Source organism: Girardinichthys multiradiatus, chromosome 2 (genome assembly GCF_021462225.1).
Source record: "Girardinichthys multiradiatus isolate DD_20200921_A chromosome 2, DD_fGirMul_XY1, whole genome shotgun sequence".
Taxonomy (NCBI): domain Eukaryota; kingdom Metazoa; phylum Chordata; class Actinopteri; order Cyprinodontiformes; family Goodeidae; genus Girardinichthys; species Girardinichthys multiradiatus.
In genome coordinates this window covers 29,200,901-29,223,040 of record NC_061795.1, presented here as the reverse complement: position 1 = coordinate 29,223,040, position 22,140 = coordinate 29,200,901, and the positions used below count along the sequence as shown (strand labels likewise).

Sequence of the window (22,140 nt, the reverse complement as noted above, 5' to 3'; positions counted from 1 at the left end):
AACAGCTGGCACCTAGTTGCAGGGCTGATTCTGAACGCCAAAGAGGCCTCAAAGAGAGAAGAAAAACAAGACTGAGGGGGAACAGCGGTAACGGAGTCTGAGATGGCCGAGGTGTTTATGTCAATGAGCCTTAGAGAGTATTTTTAGCTTGTTTGTGTATAATTGAAGTTGCGGCATGTGGTGCAGAACCACACAAAACTGTAATAATTCTCTCTTTTTATGGTGTTGTTTTGACATTCCCAAAGCTCGGTTGCTGGCCTGGCACAGTAACCTGGAGGAAGACTTACTGCTCTACTGAGTGCATTTTACATAGCTGATCTAACTGCACGCATTGTGCTGTGGTAAAAAAACATCAAAATTTCAAATCTTTGATCAAGTTATAAATTTACGACCAGTGGGTTAGTACGTTTCCACGCCAGAGATTAGTCTTTGTTCACATTGGATTTAAATTAGACATTTATTGGGAGAGGAGACAGAGTCATTACCCTATTTGAAGTTATTGAGTGTATTAAAAAAGCCCAGATTTACAACAGATATAACATCCTTTTTGCATTCACACCAAACATGAATGTAAAAGGAGATGGAAAGACAGCTAAGCCTATTAAGGTAAATCTAAAGCTTCATTCTGTAATTTACAACTGTAATATGTTCTTTTAACATAACTTTAGAGTCAAAAGACTTCAGTAAATTAAGCCTAAATGTCAAAAGAGCACAAAAATTGTTATAAACTTTGTCTCTTCTGCCACCTGCTGGTCCGAAACAGAGGTTTTACAATGTTTAAACGCTGTATGCAGGCATGCATCCAAACTGCTTAAGCTATTGCAGTGCAAGTTTTCACTTAACAAGAAGTAGATCCAAGTTCAGTTTACACAGGCTGAAACTTAAATAATTCATAGTTCACCATCTAAAACCTTCTGTAGGGAAATCACAGTCCCAGCATGACCTAGATCAGTTTCATTAATCGTTTTTATTTATTTTTTTTATTACAGAACATGTGGTGATGAGCTGTTTAGCATACTGATTATTTCATTGTGCAGCATTTACAACCTTGGCTTTTGTCATGGTAATTTAAATCAGTTTACCTCCTGTTGTTTTGAACTGCATTTTAATTTGGCCAAATTCTCCATAAAGCTGCCTGCGTTCACATTTCTTCCTGCTTTGGTTGTCAGAAAACAAAATGAGTTTTAACTTTGATTGAAAATTTATTTATTATTTCAGAGCTGTGAAAATGTATTTGGCCTATTACAGATTCCCTTCCGCTTTGCCTTTTTTGTCACAGTTGTATATAATCAGTCTTTCAGTATCGGTCAAAAACATCCTGTATATATATATATAATTAATTCAGTTTTTAAATGATTGTGTTTATTGTGGGGAAATAAGGTATCCAAACCAACAGGGGCAGATGTGAAAAAGTAATCGCATCCCTAAAACTAATACCTGGTTTTGCCAACTTTGGCAGAAACAGTTGGGAGCAAAGTTCATGCTCGAGTCAACTGCAGCAAGTTGTTAAAGTCCTGAAGCAGCAAAGCAGGCCCAAACCATCACTCTACCACCACCATGTTTGACTGATGGAATGACGGTTGGTTGTTTTACACCAGATGTAACAAGATGCACACCTTCAGGAAGTTCCACTTTTGTCTGGACTACTTTTCCAAAAGTGTTGGGGGGTAATTAGGATACTTTTTAGGAAATGGGAGAAGGGTCTGAGTTCTTTTTCGCCAGCAGACCTTTTGGCCTAGAAAATCCACTCAGGATGACATTGTTGCCTAGTGTATTTCTTATTGTTGATTCTCTTGGATCAGTTGTATGACATGAAACCTTTTAAATGTGACAAAAACAAACAGAAGAAACTGTAATATGTCAGTTTGAAATAATCCAAAGTGGTGTAGCCAGGGCCCAAATTATTTTTCTTTATTCAAAGTTCCAAATTTAAAGTGCTAATACTTTGTGTAACCCTCAGGTTTGAGCTGATGAGGATGTGCTGGCAGTACAACCCCAAGATGCGTCCGTCCTTCCTGGAGATCATCAGCAGCATCAAAGAGGACCTGGATCCCCACTTCCGGGAAGTGAGCTTCTTCTACAGTGAGGAGAACAAGCCGCCGGATATGGAGGAACTCGACATGGAGGTGGAGAACATGGAGAACATTCCACTGGACCCTGTTTCTACAAGGCAGCCATCAGCTGCTGGTGTTCCCCCGTCTGGGTGCACCGGAAGCACATCGCCTCCTTCCGCGCAGCAGTTATCCCCCTTGCAAGGCCCAAGTACTCCCTTACTAGGATCTGTGTCCCATTCGCCACCGGGCCCTCTAGCCTCAGCCATGATGTCTTTGGGACAGGGCTCGGACAAGCACTCAGGACACGCTTTGGCAAATGGGCCTGTGGTGGCCCTTCGGCCCAACTTTGATGAGTTGGAGGCGTACGCACACATGAACGGAGGCAGAAAGAACGAGCGAGCGTTATCGCTGCCCCAGTCATCGGCCTGCTGATATCAGTCCAGCACCTCGTCTTCCGCTCACACAGGGTAACTAAAACCTCTCTCAGTCTCTTAAGGAGGGATGGGTGAGGTAAGAACATTACTTTGTTTCTACTGTGTGCCAGTAGATGGGCTCTCCATTCCATGTAAGGCGTGGAAAGACCAGAGAATACAAACTCTGAGAACTGTAAAACAGCACAGAAACCTGCTGAGGCATGTGGAATTTGGTGGCTCAGACATACTTGGGGGCTCCTTCCTGCGCGGCCTACTTTGTTACATACAAGCCCTTCAAGAAGGAAAACAACAAACAACATAAGGATGTATATGCACACAGACTTATATGTGAACTCTAAGAAAAAAATCTTTTTAGCATATCTGCCAGCAAAACCAACAGAAGAGCACTTTTGTCCTGAGGATTTCAGAGAGGATGTGATGGATATATTGAGCGTCTATTTATAGAATCCCATCATTCTCTCCATATTATGGTAAAGCTCCTTCTTTTTGTGAGCTAGCCAGGTTCATATTGTGTGGCAACACCTCCTTTAAAAAATAAGACTTTTTTAAATATTATTATTTCTATGTGATCCTGTCAGGTGTGGGTTAAATTGGTAGGCCTGCTTTGTATCTGCCAAACTTTTGCCAAATCAAGCTTTTCCTCCAGTCTCCTAAAGGTGTCCTCTTTTTTTTGTTAAAAACTGTGATTCAGAGTTAATAATAAAGCAAATCCTTCTGTGCAATAAAGCAAAATTAGTTACTACGTAATTTAGGGCGTTTTTGCAAAATTTAAACGCGAGGTGTACCAGATTATGCTGGGCCATCACTTTGTGTGGGGTGGAATAAATGTTTAAGGAAAAGAACACATTTATTTGTACAAAGAGAAGCAAGTAAAATGCTCTATTTAGAAGAAATGACTGTTAAATAATAAGTAGGCATTACATTGTAATTTGAGATGGCCAATGCGTGCTATTTATGGTGATAATAATAAATAAATAAATAAAGTTAAAATAAAAAAAATCCTTTTGGCTATAAATCTGTTACTGCCTACAGTCAAATCCTCAAAATTATAAACATTGTCCCAAAACTAAAATGTAATTATCTGAAGGCCTTCTTTACTTTACCAGATTAAGTAGTAACACTGATGAACTGTGTACAATTATGATTCTAATCAATCATATTTTTAAAGATAATGCCGATAATTCATGCACTGGAAAAATAGTTAAGAGAAAACAAAATAAAATTTAAAAAAATGGATTGATCTTTATTTTTAAACTGCTACATGAAAAACATGTACAGCAAAGTTTTAAAAATCCATATTTGAGGAGTAAAACATAAATTGATAGTCTATACAGAGTGATTCATTCTTAATCATTTTAATTATGTTAAGCCTCATACTTCAATGGCAAACCAAACAGCCAAAACTGTCCTCCCAGATAATCCATCATTAGAAGTAACTTCTAACTTGTCCAGTTCCAAAAATTCAGGTACAGTCTGGGTGCTCATTTTGAAAAGATTATGATAGACTGACAACCATATTTGCAAAAAAAAACAACTGATATTATGGGGAAAATACAAACAACTGTGACCAACAATCAGATCAGAACTGGAACTCATTATATAATCAATATGTAAGGCAACATGAGAAATATAAGACTGTTCTAAATTTAAGTCTGATACAGTCTAAGACACAGCAGCACAAAAATCAAAGAAAAGCTGTTTTTCAAAGTTGTGTAAGTGGGTCTTTGTGCTGCAGGCCTAAATTTCTCTTTCTTTTTTTGTAAGATCATCAGCCAAAATGTAGCTTTCACAAAACCTGAGCAATTTCTGTGACGATGAGCTGACAGCTCTCTTGTCCGGAATGACGAGTGGCAAAAAGCCATAGTTGTTTAAAGTTTCTTCCTTCTCCACAAGTCCTAGAGCTGTTTTCCTTTGTAAATGAGTTTGTTTATTAATTTCACATCTGCCATTAAACATTGTAATTCTGGTTGGGCTGTTTTTTTCCCCCTCTGTCACAATATGTAAACAGTCTGAATTATAGGAGTTTTTCAGATGGACGGGGGAGGAGTGAGTGAGGGATTTCATTAGGAGCATTAAGGAAAAAATATATTCTATTTTTCCCCCAGCCCTAAATCTAATTAACTGACACCACTTAAACCTAAAACAATCAGTTCAAAGAGATGCCGATCCCAGACAAGCCCCCAAAAATACTATGGCCAAAATTCAGTGATGAGACAGAAATGCCAAGCTTGGTTGTTTTTAAAGAATTTATTGTAAAAAGAAGAGAAAAGGGCTCACACTGCTGTCCCAGTAGTATGATCATGCCAGATACTCGCATAGTAATGAGCAAGAGTTATACAGCATAGCTGGTGGTCCTCAACTAAGAGACAGCACAGGTGTCACATTGCTTTGCTCATCTAATAATTTGTTTTGTTTTTTTTGCAAAATGAACCAGAATATATAACATATCAACATTATACAGATGCACTTAAATCATTTCATAAAACGCAGCCCAATTAAATCCTAATTTCTTCATGACATTGAACCACCAGTAGTACCTGCATTTTATAAATCCAGATCAAATGTGAAGTCCCTGCAGTAATTTTAATAGGGTACAATTTAAAAAATGAAATGTTGCATCCTACACAATTAACGAACATTTATTCCACCTCATAAAATCTGTTTTCCCCATACATCATTTTGACCAACAACAACAAAAAGCAACAACTCTGAATCACAGCCTAAGTCTGTTCTTTAGTTTAAAACAAGTCTCATTGCAAATCATTGATCTTCAGTATTTGGCAATACAACTCGTTATTCTGCTTCAGATCCAATGGTATCAAACACACCACAACAAATTGGAAACATCAATCGAGATCAGATTTAGTAGCCTAGAGGCAAACTTTCAAGTCTATAAAAATGGTCATTATTGGTATCTCTTGCATTTCAAACACAAAGGAAAGGTCTTAAAGTTGCATTTTAGACTGCAGGATCATTTTTATACACATCATTGGTTTTTGTCACTTTAAAAAAAAAGAAAACTAAACTTTTGTATACTTTTAAACATGTTTGCCTCTATGTCTGTACAGAACAAAGCTGCTATTTTATTCTTTTTCTCTTTTTGGATGTTATATATAAATATATCTATATATAAAGAAATCCTTCAGGTTTGCTATTTTATGATCTCTACAGCAGTCCCTTTTTATATCTTTAAGCTCTGTTTAAAAAAATAAAATAAAACAGATCGTTACCCCTCAAGATTTTGAGTAACAAAAAATTTAATTCATTGCCTTTTATTTTTATAAAATGATTATTTCTCTATTTGTTTTGTCAACATCTATTATTATTATTGTTTTATTATTATTATTAGAGATGAGCATCTTAGCTCGACGTGTGAGCTTGTACTTGTGCACCCTTCTATTTTATTGTTTAGCACTGTGCCTAGTGTTGTCCCCTAGGTGCGATTTAATCTCAGGTTAAAGTAAAGGCTTTGCTTTCCCCACACATTCTCCATTCCTTTACTTGCCTAAACTTTTGCCCCCTCCTTTACCGCCACTCTCATGTTTTGTAAAGTGACCCCCCCATGCCTCGGATTAGCTCCGATGTAAGAGACGACACTTCAGACTCATCCATCTCATGCCTGTTCTCCAGTAAATAGGGCTAACTGGGTTCTCTTGTTTGCCTTAATTATGCCAACCATATTCTAAGCATTTAAATTTCTCTATTATAATTTTGTCCTCTCAAGCACAAAACGACACCACTTCTGCTAAAATCAAATTTTCAAGATGAGATTTCCAAAATCTGAAAAGTCTGAAAGCCAAATACAGGATGGGTTAGACTCCAGGGAAGGGAACAAGTTTCAATGTCACAAATGAAACTAAAAGGTCTTAAAATGGCTGAATAGTGAAACGTGTTTTGAAGGATTTCTAATGTTGCCTGGTGATTTTTTTTCTTAAACGTATTTTCCTTGTAGGTGTGTTTATTTATTTATTATTGTATTTTCCTTTTGAATACCAGTAAAAATCACTGTAAAAATGCCCCATTAATAAGTACAAACTTGGTTTATTATTTTTATTATTTTATGTATGCATTGTCCTTGGCGTAATGACGAGGGCACTTAGTTTTTTTTGTTTCAGGCATATATCTACCTCACTCTTTTTAAATATGTGTATACGCAAAACAAAGACATCTCACTTTTAAATTTTAGTTGAAACCTCACCTAATTAAATAAAAAACACCCATAGGAATCTAGGTAAACTTCATATAAAGTGGACTAAGACAGATGGTGGAATAAGTTCGGCCCATGAACACCCAAACAACTGGTTTTATTAAAAAGTACGTTTCTGTTTCAGATTTGGAACAAATAAGAAAAAGAAATGCAGCTTACACCACAGCTTGCTTTAGTTCAATCAGTGTCAAATGGTATAAGAGCGGATAAAGCGGCAGTTTTACAGCTGGATCACAAACAACCAGCGTGGATCAGCATGTGATGAAATGGAGCCAAACATTCCATCTCCATTGAGTCCCAACCTGTCGTCACAACCTTCAAATCCTCAAAGCACAACCATTACCTTCTCACCTAAAACGTATTTATAAAGAACTCTAAGATAACATGGGAAATATTAAAGAAAGGGAAATGTATTATTTACCTCCAAGAACAAAAACATCTCTAAATATATATGCGGTTTTACTTGCCATTTTAAAAACTTTATTTTATTCCAAAACCGACAGCAATTAGTTTTTGCATGAATTATGGATCAGTGTTGTGAATGTAACAAGGACAAATATGTAGTTTTCACACAAAAATGGAAAAACTCACCTCGAACATCTTTCTACCTTCAGTTAGAATAAAGAAACCCTTAATCTTTTAATTAAATGTGGCCGAGAACTAAAAAGCCACTAGTTTTATGATTTGTGTAGACTCCATGTGGTTCTCTGATTGTCATTTATCGATTAGAAATATTCTACTCACTTGTGTCCATGTGATTTTCTTGCTTACTAGTTTTGTTTAACTTTTTGACATTACAGTGGATATAAAAAGTCTACACACCCTGGGTAAAATGCCAAGTTTCTGTCATGGTGAAGACTTAAACCAAGAAAAACTATTTCAGAACTTTACCCCTCTTTAATGTGACCTACAACTTGTACAACTAAAAAAAAATGAAACGTAAAAACTAAAATAGTGTCGTTGCATACGTATTCCCCCATTAAACTAATGCAATGCTGAAGTGCCTTCTGATAATATTACAGAACATAGTCTTTTAGGCCAGCCCATCAGTTTGCCCATTTTGACTTGGTAGTATTTTCCTATTTTTCTTTGCAGAAACACGAGGTCATCCTCTGTGCAATGTTCTTCTCAGGTGACATCACAGATTTTTGGGCCTTTCCAAACCCTTCACCTTCTTTTGGTGAAGTCATTCTTTTGTTGGTTTGGATACACACTTTGGGTTGTTGTTGTGCTGAAACATTAAGTACACTTTAGCCTTTGATTCTTAGCAGAGGCCTGAACGTTTTGTGCCAGCATTGAGTCTGTATTTGACACTTTTCATACGTAACTCCTTCAACCTAAATTAAGGCCACAGTTCCATCTGAAGAAAATCATCCCCAAAGCATGATGCTTCCACCACCTTGCTCCACTGTGTGTATGATGTCCTTTTACTGCTGTGGAATGTTTTTTTAGGCCAAACACCTTTTGGAAACATGGCCAACAAATTCATCCTAGGTTTTGGCGGACCAAAACACAGTTTCACACCATGCTTCTGGGAAACTTCAAATGTGTGTTTTTGTTTTTGCTCAATTGGATGCCTTTCTCCATAAGAAAAGGCTTCCAGCTTACCACCATACCCCTTAGCCCAGACATATAAAGAACATGGGGCACAGCTAGAGCTTGCCAGACATCCTGACCAGTTTTCCTCTCATCTTTCCACCATTTTCAACAGTTGTCCAGTTCTTGATCTCATTTTTGCGACCCATTTTCTCGATGATGACTGTCTTAACTGTGTTCCATGGAATATCTAATGCCTTGGAAATGCTTTGGTACACTTCTCCTTACTAATACTTTTTTTAACAGTGAGATCCCTCTGATGGCTTTTGCTGCCAGATGCAACTGAGAAAATGTCAGAACAAACATACTAGGACTGCTGAAATTTATTTTGGGTTCGTCAGAGGCACTTTAAATAATGGCAGTGGTTCATTCTCAACACACCTGCATCCCCAGTATTGCAAAAGTAAGCAGACTAATGCAACCACATAATTTTCGCGTGAGTTGTACATGTAATAGTTCACATTAAAGGTGGAACGACTTCTGAAATGGTTTATAATAGTTTAACTTTTTACATAAAAAACATTATATCATGGTGGTGTATTTCCACTGTATCTATACACACCACTTTTACTGCTGCCAGTTCAGTCACCACAGTGGATCTTACAGCATCACCAAAAATATTCTCTGTACAAGGAAGCAAAGCAGCTCCTACACCTCATAAACCTCTTTCAAAGCCTCAGCTGTACTTTTTACTCATGGCCATTGACGTGCTGATGGACTTGAAGGAAAGTAATAAAACATTTTCAAAAACAGTTAATTAGAAATTAGCCACAATGTTACCTTTAATATGAAAGTTTGGTGCTCAGTCCTCTTTAATCATGCAACTGAACAATCTTTTTTTTTTAAAGAGCCAGGCTGCTGCTGAATTTCTTTACAGAAACCACCACCGACAAGCAAAAAAGTTCAAGAAGTTAACATATCTGTGTGTTTGTTTGTCCAGAATCGTCAAATATTTTCGTTTTTCAGTTCTTAGCTGTCACTGATCTGCCAAGGGATGAGCTATCAGTTACCATTAGATCCTAAACCTGTCAAACGTGCAACATTTCCAACATGGACACACCTATGACAGGGATGTTGCACAGATTATGGGTAAGTCAGGTAACAAATGAGCAGCGTAGTTAGAAAAAGATAAAGTTTTAATTTACTGTAGACATTAAGCATAATCATACTCACATTCTTTCAATTCTTCATAAAACCGTCAGGTTTATGGGGAGTGCATCGCAGCATTCTCCTGCAATAATTAGGATTGAGGTGTATTGATTCACTCATGTCTCCTTTTATTTTTAAACATCTACATCAGCTTCAGAGGGGCCTTGGTCTTCTACTGCTACTACTCTTGTTATAATGCTTTTGCAAAATCTGTGTGTTCATAACTTGATTGGGGGAAGAATAATCAAACAGTTTTCTCTAGTCTCTGTCTTTTCAAGTTCTGCATCTGAGGCCTCAAAGTTGTTTTTTCACACGTATAGCTGAGATTGTGTATTTTTGACAAGCCGTCTCAAAAATGTGTATCAGAGAATTTCTTGTATTTTACTTTTTTCTGAAATTTTGAATAAATAAGTACATGAGAACTATACTTGTTTATTCATTTTATATTCCTGCTTGTTGCATGTTTTAGATTGATTATTTTGCAGTGTTTCCCTACCATTATCCATTCACAGTTAGTCATTCATTTTATCAGATCACATCGAGAGCGATTTCTCTCCCTGCATCCTCGCTACTCTACTTTCTATGGCCAAACACACTCCTGATACTCTGCGTCACCGACGCTGACACACTGAGTTAGGTGCGCTCACATGCAGGTGAACACACGCTCCCGACAGCGGACAGAGAGCGCACAGAAAAACATGCCAATAAAACGTGGAAAGCATACAAGGATATCTGGGGTTTTTAAAAGCGCCAAATTTCATTTTGATGGCAGAACCTTCTCTCCTGCGACTAGGCAAGGCAATGCAAGTTTATTTATAGAGTGGTAAAAAGACATTTACTGCTGAAAGGAAGTCCTGTTTCCAAAAGCCATATAAAGAATACAGTAAATAAGTGAAAGAAGAACGTTTGGTGAGATGAGACCAAAATGAAACGTTTAGGCCTACCTGTACATCACACTATCTCTAGTGTGTAACATGGTGGTGGCAGCATCATGCTGTGGGGATGCTTTTCTTTAGCAGGGACAAGGGAGGTGTATGGATAAAGCTAAGTATGGGACAATCTTTGAAGAAAACCCATTACAGGCTGTAAAACACTTGAGACTATGGCAGGGTTTCACTGCCCAGCAGTACATGATCCTAAACATGCCGTCAAAGCTACAAGGAGATAGTTTAGATCAAACCACATTCATGTACTGAGATGGCTCACTTAATGTCCAGAGCTCAATCAAATCAAATTGAGAATCTGTGACAAAACTTCAACATTAGAGTTTATAGATGCTTTGTGTTGACCTGTCATTTCAAATCTCAGTGAAATAGTCAAAACATTTATAGTTGGAACTTGACTCAAAGTGGAAATATTCAAAGCAAGTCAGTGAATGCTAGGCGAATATCTACCTAAGTATTTGGAGTCGTCCAGTTGTTCAAGCATTGTGACAATGATGTCGTGAAGAAGAGGCACCAGTCTCTCGGCTGAGGCTAAGCGGCCAGATGAGGGTATATGGATGAAGGCTGCTCTCCGCTGACCGTGATACAGTGAGCAGTAATAAGCAAAATCACACAGGTATCTGAAAAGAACAAAGAAAGCATGACCTCATACTGGTGTTGGTTAATGTAGAGCAGAAAAGTGATGGTTACCTTCCAGCATCTCTTGAATGAATCACATCCATCCCTGCTTGATGAAAGTGCTTGGAGATGGCCCTCACATTAATTACAGAGTCCAGTTTCTCCAGCCCACCTTCAATGCAGCGGTGACCTGTGGGGCAGAAGCCGCGCACGTCTCTGTCTCTGTATCCACTGTTCTTACCGGTTTGCTCCAAAATGACAAGACTGGAAGCTCTGGCAATACCCAGGTGAACAGCAAACTGGGAAGGCATGCATGCAAACACACAATTCACGTTCTTGTGTTTCAACAATTGGTACCTCTACAGATATGGCAACAAACGCTACACACAGTGATGTCATGTAATTTTTATAGGTATTGTGTGGCTACTCTGAGGAGCACAACAACAAGGGGAAATATGTCAACTATTTTATCCTTTTTTGTTAAAAAAAAAAAAAAAAAAAAAAAAACCACCAATTTACAAAAAATGGATAATACAAAATATGCACCTTGAATTCACATGTTGGATACGTTGCACGATAATATCTCTAAGTTTGCATGTTTTTTCTTTTTTTTGAGTGGGGGGGAGGGGTCATGTATCAAAACCAAGCCCTCATGTCTACCTTTGGTTTAAGGGTATGCCAGAGTTCAGTGATAATCTGCTGAGTTACATCGTAGCTAACTGGCAGCTCCTTGATGTAAACATCGATGCTCTCTCCCAACCCGGTCAACTTTAATCCCTGCGGTAAATAAGACACAACTAAAATTACCAAGAGAGGCAAACAAGAGTGTGTCATCCAAACATAAGACCTTACCTGGGCTGTTATCCAGCTGGGGTTTACCAAGAACTGTCTGAACGGTCCAAACCCTTAAAGGTGTATTCAAACTGTTTTTAAAATATACTTTAAGAGTTTACATACCGACTAATGCTTATTTCACCTGTAATAAGGACAGTTTCCCGTTTGCTCATAGCTTGTCCAAGCTAGCAGTGAACAGAGAAAAACATATTTTTAAACCTCTTGTAATTCAAGTTTTTAGTTTATCCGCTTGGAGGAGCGCTTGTCTAAAAAACCTTAAGGCTACGTAGACGTGGTGCGTTCATGTGCTCTAGGTAAACTGATCATTTAGCCGGTCATCAGAGAAGCCTATAAACTATAAATAGACAGAAATGTGACATGATTCGATCTCACTTCATACGTTTACTAATATACTTACATTCTGAGAAAGTTTAGGTTTATTAAAAATACATTACATTACCAGAAATAATACCTTATTTCTTAGGGATTAGGGTTTAACAGTACTTTACTAAACTTATACGAGAAAGTATTTCCCATCAGTTACACACAATAAACATTTTATTCTGAAAATATATGCTTTTGTGAAAAAAGCTGTATCTTTGTTCAAGTTCTTGGGATTTAGATATAAGGATATAATGAAAATGCCAACACAAGGTTCCAAATTTATTTAAATATCAAACATTGGGTGTACAAAAACAGAGCATAAACTAAACTGAAATTACTTATTAAACATATATGAAGCCAAAATGGAAAGACTGTGTGAAAAAAAATAAGTACACCCCTTAATCCAACAGCTTGTAGACCCACATTCAGCAGCAGTAACTCTCAGTAGTTATGCTGTGTCTGATTTTGAGTCTCTCACATCAACATGGGTGATCTTTGGTCCTCTCTGAGTAGTTCCTCCAAGGTCCAACCACATGGTGGGACTCTGAACTTTGACAGTTTGCCAGAGTGGCCCACTTTAGCAACCGTAAACTTGCTGGTGATTTGTAAATCTGTGCACTTGATAAGCAGCACCTGCTACTTTTCCTGATTCTAATTGAAGCAGCAAGGATGTATCTATTTTTTCCCCTCACAATGTTTTTACATAAGCTTTATATTGATTTAATAAATAATAACAATGTGGAATCTGTTTTTGTACTCTTGAAGTTAGATTTAAATTTTAGGACCAGATATTTACTCACTTTTGAGACCAGACCATATTTATCATGTCTTATTATTATTATGGCTGTATTTGTTTGTATCCTTTTTCATGACTGGGACCCCGAAAATTAGATTTCAAAAAAATATTACCCCATGAACTTGTATTGACTTTTCATATGTAATATGGAGAGGAAAAGCAGCTCTTCCAGTGAAAGACAAAATTGTTAACACAATAACATGTCCTTATAAACGCTCCCAAACTAATTGAAAATATACAACTGAATCCTATTTAGATACGACAATTATTGCCATGCTGCCCAGACATAACCAATGGGTCTTTTAATAATGGCAATATGGCTTTCTAACCAGAGTGGCAGAACCTTAGAGGGACACCATGAAGCACAAAGTATTTGTATTACTTATTCAGATGTGTATCCAGTCAATGTTAATATTAATGAAGATTTGAACAGGACCCCTCCACCTGACTGATTCTCTTCTAAAGAGTGATTTCAATGCTTTTTATTGCATTTTAATCACTTTTAAAGGAGTGAGCTTGTGTTTGACTGTAAGGATGCAAAAGCAGAGGCTTACCAATCACTGTGCTAAATATTTATTTGTCAAACTGGACTTTAAGCTATTCTGTACAGATAAAAAAAAAAAAAAAAAAAATTAACAAAAGCGTTTCTTTGTATGTTCTGTTTATACAACATTGATTTGTCACAATTTCTCAAAAAATTGCCAAGTATGAGACAATTTTAAAAAAAGCTAACAAAAGAAAAAGGAAAACATCCGAAGACTTTCACAACAAATCTGTTAAAAACGTTAAAGTTTTAAAGTGATACTTTTTGTCAGCAGTGTGGCGTATATTTGCAAGAAAGTCCTATATTCCAAGTGATTTAGCTAAAACTGCGATCATAAGAAATAGGAGAAGGCATTGAATGGACGACTGTAAAAACAATTAAGCAAAATATATTTGGTTCTATGATACATTTTGCAATACGGTAATACAAGTTAAAATGCTCTGTCCATTGCACATTTTCTGACTGCACCTAAATGCAGCAAAACATCTGCCATGGCCACAGCCGGAGGTTGGGACGCTCCTGTAACTGTGATGCATTCAGGACCCGCCCTCTTCCTCCTGCACTTGTCAAGGGGCACCGCTCGCAAATTACATCACACTTCAGCCCACCGACGCACACGCAAATAACCCCGGGACAATCCGAACAATTATTAAGCACGCAACATTTTTTTTACACCGACTTTTAATTATTACAGATCAAAATGCTTCCTTTCAAGAGAACTTTTGATACCGAAAAACAGCAACTGCATGAGCTGAACAGCAGACTTGCCCAGTATCTGTCCAGAACCAAGCAGCTGGAGCAAGAAAACGCGCAGCTTATAGCTGAAATTAACAAACTCAGACGCGGCAGCGGGACAGCGGAATGGGAGCAGAAGTACAAAGCGGAGATGAAGGATCTTAGGAGAATGGTGGGGCAGATCTCTTTCGAAAAGTCCCAGGCGGAGATGGAGAGGGAGAAGCTATGGCGTGAGTTGCAGACGGTCCAGTCTGTGTGCAGCGAGCAGACCGAGGCGTGCAGGGACATCAGCGGCGAGCTGAAGGGCTGCGCACAGGAGCTGCAGCAGGCGCACAAAATAAACAGCGAGCTGCAGCAGCGGCTCCTTCAGCTGGATAGTGAGTACAAGCGCTTAGAAGACGCACGCAGGCATGAGACGGCCCAGCTCCGGCATCAGGTGGAGTCCAGGGTGGTGCCCATCATCACGAAAACGTTTCCCGGGCCCCCGACGGTCTCTGTTGAGGAGGTGCAGCAGTACGCCCGCGGGCTGTCCGAGAGATGGATAGAGACGTTTGAAATGTACCAGCAGAAGGTGGAGGAGATGGAGCAGTCGATCAAAGCGGACCAGGCGAGGCTGTGTGACCTGCAGAAAGAGAAGATGCTGTACGCATCCGAGCTTGGCAAACTGCGCACAGAGGCGGAAAAACAGGGTCACGTTCAAAGGCGCCTAGAGGAGCAACTCATGCACATGCAGGAGAAATTCCAAGTGGATTTGAGTGACCATCAGGTGAGGAAGTCTGTTTACACGCTATCAACATGATAAAGTCCCTAACATGTACATTATAAAACTATCAAAATAACTTTTCAAACAATGTTTTTCAGAGAATACAAACTGGACAAACTGTTAATTATCCCGTTGAGCCATGGGAGAGGGGTGAGGCTGCATGGTCCCTCTCTCCCCAGCCACACCCACAGTCCATATTGGCTCTGATGCAGCTGCGCTTTCAATGGCTGCAACAAATAAATTATACATCAGTGTGACCCTTAAGCATGAATATCTCCAAAATAGTAGTCATACCCAAATAAATACATAAGCAAAGCAAAATGGATGCGACGGAGACTCTTAATATCTGACTCAGTGAAATAAGGTTTGAGTTTACATATCTGCAAGAAGCATGAATCCGACATGCAACATTTGACCTTGGTAAAAGCCTTAAAAGGTTGGAAGACAATCTACCTCCCAAGAACTTATCAGTTGTCAGATGACTTCAGCCACTTAAACCAATTAGCTGTCAGACTGATAAATCCTTATAAGCCTCCTAAAGGCACTGAAGACTAAAACAGGATGGCCATATTGTGATTAAGTCCCTTCAGTATTACAGTAATAAATAAATCTTGGTTTAACAAAATTAAGACAAATTTGAACAACCCATGTTTTGGATGAAGTCACTGTGTTTTGATTTGCTTTTCCTCAGCTCCATTGCAAGATAAACATAAAAAAAGATATCAATAACATTAACAAAATATAACTTTGTGAAAACGTAACAATTTTCTCCTTCAGATGATAATTGAGCAGTTGGAGCATGAGAGAAACACGTTGGCTGAGGCTATGGAAGATAAAATGACGGAACATCAGCACCTTCTCCAAGTGAAGATGGACCTGGGCATGGAGGTGGCAGCCTACAGGTGATAAATCAGTTTTTATTCCGTTTTCAAATTATAAACAAATAATGACTTTATATAAAAAAAAAAAAATAACAGTATAGGGGGCTTCTTCAATTAAACGTTTTGTCTTTTCACTGATATAAAGACCAGGTTCACGAGTGGCTCAAGACATAACTCCAGCAGGCATAGCCACCACAGTAGCAATTTGCATACATGCACAACACCAGCATAATTCATAGAAGCATTTTTTTTTCTAAAGGAAGGATAAGCAATGTGATCTTTATTAAAAGCAAGACCTGTGTTCTCTGTGAGTGTAAAAGGGTTGTTCAAGAAATATGTCTCCTTCAGGTAAGATTTTTCAGATCCAAATATACTACAGAGTATAAATATATGTGAACAAAAACTCAGTTTGAAAATAAATGTCTGCCTTTAGACAGCAAGTTTTGTGCTTATCAGAAATTTTGGGAAAATGTGCTTTTGCCTTAAGTTTCACCGTTTTTAGACTAGAGGTGTATCCAGCTTGCATAAACAGATGACTCACAGAGGGCTGCATGCTGGAATAGTGGTTACCACCATTGCTTCAAAACTAGAAGCATTTCTTGGTATTTTTTTCATTTTCCTGGCCAGTCAGAGAGTATGCATATTATGTTTTGTTTGATGAATCAGAATTGCCTTTGTTTGTGAGAGAGAGAGTGTGTGTGTGTGTGTGTGTGTGTGTGTGTGTGTGTGTGTGTGTGTGTGTGTGCATGATTGGTTGTCTCTGTGTCTCTAGATGCTGACATTAGAAACGTTATAAAAAATGTCATTATTTAATTGCTTTCTCCCAAGTAGCACAAAGTTTTGATTTTTTTATCCACAAATAAACAAAAAAAATAATTTTTGGCTTTTTCTTTATTATCTTCTTTATGCTAAACACATATTTACATGCCACTTTATTAGGTACTCCTTAAAGGTACTGGGTTGGACCTATATCCACCTTAAGAACGTCCTTAATCCTTTGTGCAATAGATTCAACAAGATGTCAGAAACCTTCTAGAGGTATTGCTTCTTATTACCATGAAATTTATCAGCTGGTCAGTCATGATGCGAATCTTCCATACCATTACATCCTAAAAGTGTGTTATTAAACCAAGATCTGCTGACTGTGGAAACCACTGGAGTAAAGTCAATTCATTGTCACGTTCTAGAAACCATTTTAAGATGAGCTGAGCTTTCTGACATGGTGCAACAGTACACAGGTTTACCACGGTGTTTAAACCTCAATCCTCAATAAGTAAATAAGGAATTAAAGTGTGCCAAGTCAAGATCTCCTACACCATTACACCACCACCAGCCCGTACCATTAAAACATGGCAGGATAGATTAATGTTTATTTCATGTTGTTCAAATTCTGACCCAACCAGCTGAATGTCTTATCTGAAAAAGAGACTCATTGATATCACAATCTGGTATTGTTTTGGTAAACCTTTGCAAATTCTAGCCTCGGTTTCCCGTTCTTAACTGACAGGATAGACACCAGACGCCGCAGTCCATCTGTTTCAAGATTTGACATGCAATGCAGTGACGGTATAACACATACTTTGATTTTAACAAGTGGTTATTTGAACTAGTGATTTGATGCTTGATTTGAACTTCATCACATTTAGATGCCAAAATACATTAAGCTGTGGCCATGTGATTAGATGATTAGCTAACAAAACAAAATGCCTGGTGAGTGTATTTTCTGTAAATATTCAAGTGTTATTGTTCGAATGTTCTCTGTTTACAAACCTGGACAAATTATATATGACATCTTCCTGTGATAGTTTTGCCTTATTGATACTGATGCATTACAACGGATGCATACACAAGTGTAATGACAACACTTGCTCTACTCAGTCTGCGTGACTATATTTGGATCTCAGCTGGCAAATCTAGATTGTTTAAAATTTTGGATAACAAAGGACACTCCCTTAGAGATGTGGCAGCAGCACCATGTGTTTTTGTAAGCATCATGAGTCTGCTTTTGCTGTGGGATTTATAGGGAACAGCATGGACAGCCCAACATTGTAGTCGTATTTTTAGGTCAGTCTATTGAAAGGCAAGCTCTGGAGAGGTTGTTCTTTTCAGAAACCCTTTGGTTTGCTTATCTACTGAAGGATGGCCAAGGAAAGGTGAGCCGTTTCAGCTAGCTTTTTTAACACCGTAAATAACATTGGCTTAACATGGTAATTTTATATTACATGTTATAATTCTATATGGGCAGGTACAGGATTCATATCGTCTTGTAACTCTTAAATTCAGTACAAAGGGGATGAAATGGCAGACCTGAATGATGTGCATCGTTTTGTGAGGTATTCATCTTGAAGTTTGGCAAATATCCATGAGGAACACCTTGCCATCCCTCATTGATATAATTTGCATCCATGTAAGATATTTATTCTTGTCTTTGTTCAGGGCTCTCCTAGAAAGTGAAAGAGTTGGCCTGCAAGATGCTCACAGGAAGATGACTCAACATCAGAAAGAGAGAATAATAGGTATTGTACTGAGAAGCATTTCTAATTAATAATTGTACACAATTTTACCAGGATAATTGAGTTTGATTGCAAATATGAAGTTAATAAGGGAATTATTTGCAGTTATTTCTTATCTGGCTTAGATGTCAAGGTGCCTGCCCAAACATACACTCCAAGAGCTTCAACCTTAACCTCGAGAAGACATATGGATATGAGGTTTACATCACAAACAAACCTGAGAAGACCCCCCATGCCCTCCTCTGGGTCCATAAGTCCCTCCAGGGTCATTCCCATTTCAGCTGCAGGAATGGCTCGCCATCAGAGTCCAGCATCCAGAAGGGATATGATCTCATTCAACAAAGCTCAGGCTGCTGCTTCTATGCCTGCTACCAGTACCAAATTTGGCCAGACTGAAAACAAAATGAGTAAACCTGCACAGAAAATGGTAGCAGATGAGAAAACAGTGAGAGTCAAACAGGCTCCTTATGAAAGCAAAGCCAGCTTTACATCAGAGACAAAGTCGGTAAGAGTAGTGTCATCCCCAGCAAAAAGTCTCACCACCAAAACTGTCATAGAAAGCAAACAGGACGTGTCAAGTGAGAAAGAGAAAGGTCATGCTCAAGATGAGTCCAAAGACAAAGGGAAGGCAGAGTCTACAATTGGCTTCACTGAAAAAAAGATACTGGACTCTGTGTCTGTTGAAGAGATTATTGAGAAAGTGATTAAACCTGCAGGTTTAGAAGCAAAAGTCTGCTCATCAGGAGACTCTAAGGTCAGGTATCATGTGGAGAAAAGTGAGCAGGAAGACGGCACCACTAAAACACAGATTGTGCTGGAATCCAAAGTCGAAGAGGAGTTGAATGTTTCTGAGGACTCTGCACTGGAGGAACTCCTGAGCCAGGGTGTGAAGAAGGTATCACTGGAGGACATAGAAGATACAGCAACAGGAAACATGATTAGGAACCTTTTAAGTAGCCTTCAAGGGGGAGAAAACATGGAAAATAAGTCAGTTAATGTGGAAATTATCGAGGAACCTATCGAATCTCTCAATGATGAGGAGGTTAAGATTGAAATAAAGAGCAAATCGAGTTTTTATGAGCCTTCAACATATTTCCAAATTGAGGAGCCTGAAGAAGAAAAGACTGAAGATGATGACATAATATCCTCTGAAAGAGGCACAGACCAGCCCAGTGGTGGATCTGTGCATGTTCAGGAGCTCTCTAGGGAAAGCGAATCTCCTCATTTCTCCCATGAGCAAGAATTCCATGAGTACTTTGTGTCCACACCAGATGAAAACCTTTCTGAACCTGAGGAGGGTGGAGGAATAATGTCATATGGCCATTATGGCATTGTTGATGATCTGTCAGATGAGAGGTATTATCAAGATGAAAATCTTCCCCAGAGAAAAGTGATTGTAGAGGAAAGTGATGAATACAAGTACAAGTCAAGCGATCGGTCATTCGCCAAGGAGAGTTTTCCAGAGTGCATCATTGAAGAAGAGGTTCGAGTCTCGCCTGTAGTACAGGAATCCGTTCTTGAGTTCCTGAGAGAGGACTCTTTGGAGCCCAAAGAGCAGCTGAAGGGAGCCTTGGATACACTACAGAGCTCAGTCTCTGGTCGTCTGAGGGAAGAGTTGGCTTTCCTCACAAAAGTGAGCAGTGAAAGTCCACAAAACGTGGCAATCAAAAAAGTTGAGCAGTCAAGTGATAATGGAACCATGACTATAGTTGCAGAGCTAAACGTCTCACAAACCCTTGAAGACTCTGGGCTGCTGGAAGAAGGAAATGATGTTTCCGAAGAGCAGATAATGAAAGCTCTCAGATCTTCTAACCTGGAACTTGAAAAGGCTTTCCAAGGAGCATCAGGATCAGGGCACAGCATCAGGGTTTCCAAAGATTACGGGGTTGCATTTGATGAGGGTTCTGAAGGCTTTGGCAGCACAGGGGAACCTGCACCTAAAATAATTGAGAAACACGTACAACTGGAGCCATCAGAAAAGTCCTTTAGCTTCCATATGGAGGTGCAGAGTGATCATAGTGAAGAGAGCTCAGAGCAGAAGTTGCAGTCCCAACTCTTCGAATCCCCAGGGAAGATTTCTACTGAAAAAAGAGTTGCTACAGTTTACCTTGAAAGCCCCTTAGAGGACTGACAGGGAAATCTATTAGAAATTGTATCACATTCATACAGAAGATATTATGCAACATGGCAGTGAAACTGTTAACAGACAATTTAATGTTGACATACTGACAAACTAATGTGGGCAAGATGAAGTTAGTACTACAAACTGCAGCAATTTATAGCAACAAATATGGATGTTGTTTACAATCTTTGCATTAACTTCATTTTATCTTTATATAGCTTTGCTTATTCACTTTGCATTTCTATGGTATTAAACTGTTCCGTGGAGCTTTAAAAAGCCTATTCCACAGTTTACAGCAGACCACTAACTCAGTCATCATATGCAATATTGTTGAGTCTTTTGGATCAACATTTATTAGATCAACACAGGGCACTGGGAGTTATGAGGTGCTGTGCACCGTTTGCAGATCGGGGCTTCTTATGCTTTGAGCACTTCAACAAAATAGAGTGATGGTGGTAAATATTACATTTGGAGGCCAGAGGTTAAATTTAAGGTGAAATTACTGACATATTAAGAATGGATTTACACTTGCGGGGTAGGATTTAATGTGGAAAACGTCTGGTGATGGTGACTTAAAAAAAAACATATATATTTAGATTATCTACCTTTATTCCTTACTAATAAATTGCATTTGTTTTAGGAGGTAAAACCTATAGTGATCAATAAACATAATCTAGATACAGAGAAAAAAATGTTTGTTTTAAAAATATCCTAGCATGTTATTTTGCACGGCTGTGAATTATTGAATTGCAGGTAAACATTCAGGATCAAGCCGAAATCTTAAACCGTAACTTTAAAGAAGTTTTATTTACACAAATAAAAAATGTAAATTCAAAAGCAATAATTAGAAGAGGCAGGATAAATTCAAAACTTCAAAAGCTACACCATTGGTGAGTGTATGGTTGTGAAGCATGTTGTGTATGACACTTTCTGTTGGTGCATATTTGTTGGGTATCACAGTGTTGGCACGATGGATTCAACTTTGCTCTGACCTAAGTGTGTTCATGACTATTTTTGGATCATCAGCTTAGTGGCATTGAGTGTTCACCAGGGTTTGTTGTCTTGTGAGCTGTTTGCAAAGGCAGAATTAGTGTGCAGTGCATTCAGTCTGTTTATTTGTTTAGGACAGGTTCAGCATATTTGAGTTACATTGTGTTGTAAAACACAGAAATGCATATATTTAGTATAAACAAAAGTCTTCTGTTAAAACTCTTCACACAGAAAGGATGTGTTGTGTTTAAGTTACTTTATTAACATTTATAAAGTTGTGTCTTTATACAAACTGGTACATAGATAACATGTGCCAACACATTGCATTCACCAAGATATAGAAAATCTATTGATTTTTAGAGAACATATGAGTCAATGTTTAATGAATGTGGAATAGACAAATTATATCTGATGTCTCTTCTTTTATTGATTTCTGGTGAACAAATGACATAACTGCTTTGGCTGATGTTGCGTTCAGCATTCAATTCATACTTGATGAATATCATAACAATATTAAAAATATATATATTGTTGAAATGTTTTGTGTGAGTATTTTTCTCAGTTAATCTACATAAT

At 38.3% G+C, this 22,140-nt stretch overlaps 3 protein-coding genes across 3 annotated transcripts in view; 2 read left to right on the top strand and 1 right to left on the bottom strand.

The window, feature by feature from the left end:
* The window catches only part of igf1ra (insulin-like growth factor 1a receptor), a 111,118-nt gene extending 101,251 nt beyond the window's left edge, over nt 1–9,867 (top strand). Inside the window, exon 21 of the mRNA XM_047393261.1 lies at nt 1,961–9,867. Coding sequence (XP_047249217.1) covers nt 1,961–2,486 — 526 coding nt within the window. The 3' untranslated portion in view covers nt 2,487–9,867. The remainder of the gene's footprint in view (nt 1–1,960) is intronic.
* Nucleotides 9,868–10,287: 420 nt separating this feature from the next.
* pgpep1l (pyroglutamyl-peptidase I like) lies at nt 10,288–12,755 on the bottom strand. Its single transcript, XM_047390661.1, has 6 exons — nt 12,699–12,755; nt 11,979–12,021; nt 11,855–11,907; nt 11,663–11,779; nt 11,075–11,301; nt 10,288–11,004 (listed from the first exon to the last, which is right to left on the bottom strand). Exons 1-6 carry the CDS (start codon nt 12,753–12,755, stop codon nt 10,809–10,811), a joined length of 693 nt encoding a protein of 230 aa, XP_047246617.1. The 3' UTR covers nt 10,288–10,808.
* synm (synemin, intermediate filament protein) lies at nt 12,553–22,101 on the top strand. Its single transcript, XM_047391433.1, has 4 exons — nt 12,553–15,061; nt 15,836–15,960; nt 18,376–18,455; nt 18,578–22,101. The coding sequence occupies exons 1-4, from the start codon at nt 14,261–14,263 to the stop codon at nt 20,581–20,583; spliced, it is 3,012 nt and encodes a 1,003-aa protein (XP_047247389.1). The 5' UTR covers nt 12,553–14,260; the 3' UTR covers nt 20,584–22,101.
* The last annotated feature ends 39 nt before the right edge of the window (nt 22,102–22,140 follow it).

Excerpts from the sequence above, each read along its gene's own strand:
- pgpep1l (XM_047390661.1), bottom strand. The coding sequence starts at position 12,755 with ATGTGGTTGGACCTTGGAGGAACTACTCAGAGAGGACCAAAGATCACC. Across the intron at positions 11,908-11,978 it reads GGAAACTGTCCTTATTACAG|GGTTTGGACCGTTCAGACAG; the intron begins GTGAAATAAGCA and ends TACACCTTTAAG. Across the intron at positions 11,005-11,074 it reads CATTCAAGAGATGCTGGAAG|ATACCTGTGTGATTTTGCTT; the intron begins GTAACCATCACT and ends TGTTCTTTTCAG.
- synm (XM_047391433.1), top strand. The coding sequence starts at position 14,261 with ATGCTTCCTTTCAAGAGAACTTTTGATACCGAAAAACAGCAACTGCAT. Across the intron at positions 15,961-18,375 it reads ATGGAGGTGGCAGCCTACAG|GGCTCTCCTAGAAAGTGAAA; the intron begins GTGATAAATCAG and ends GTCTTTGTTCAG. Across the intron at positions 18,456-18,577 it reads TCAGAAAGAGAGAATAATAG|ATGTCAAGGTGCCTGCCCAA; the intron begins GTATTGTACTGA and ends TATCTGGCTTAG.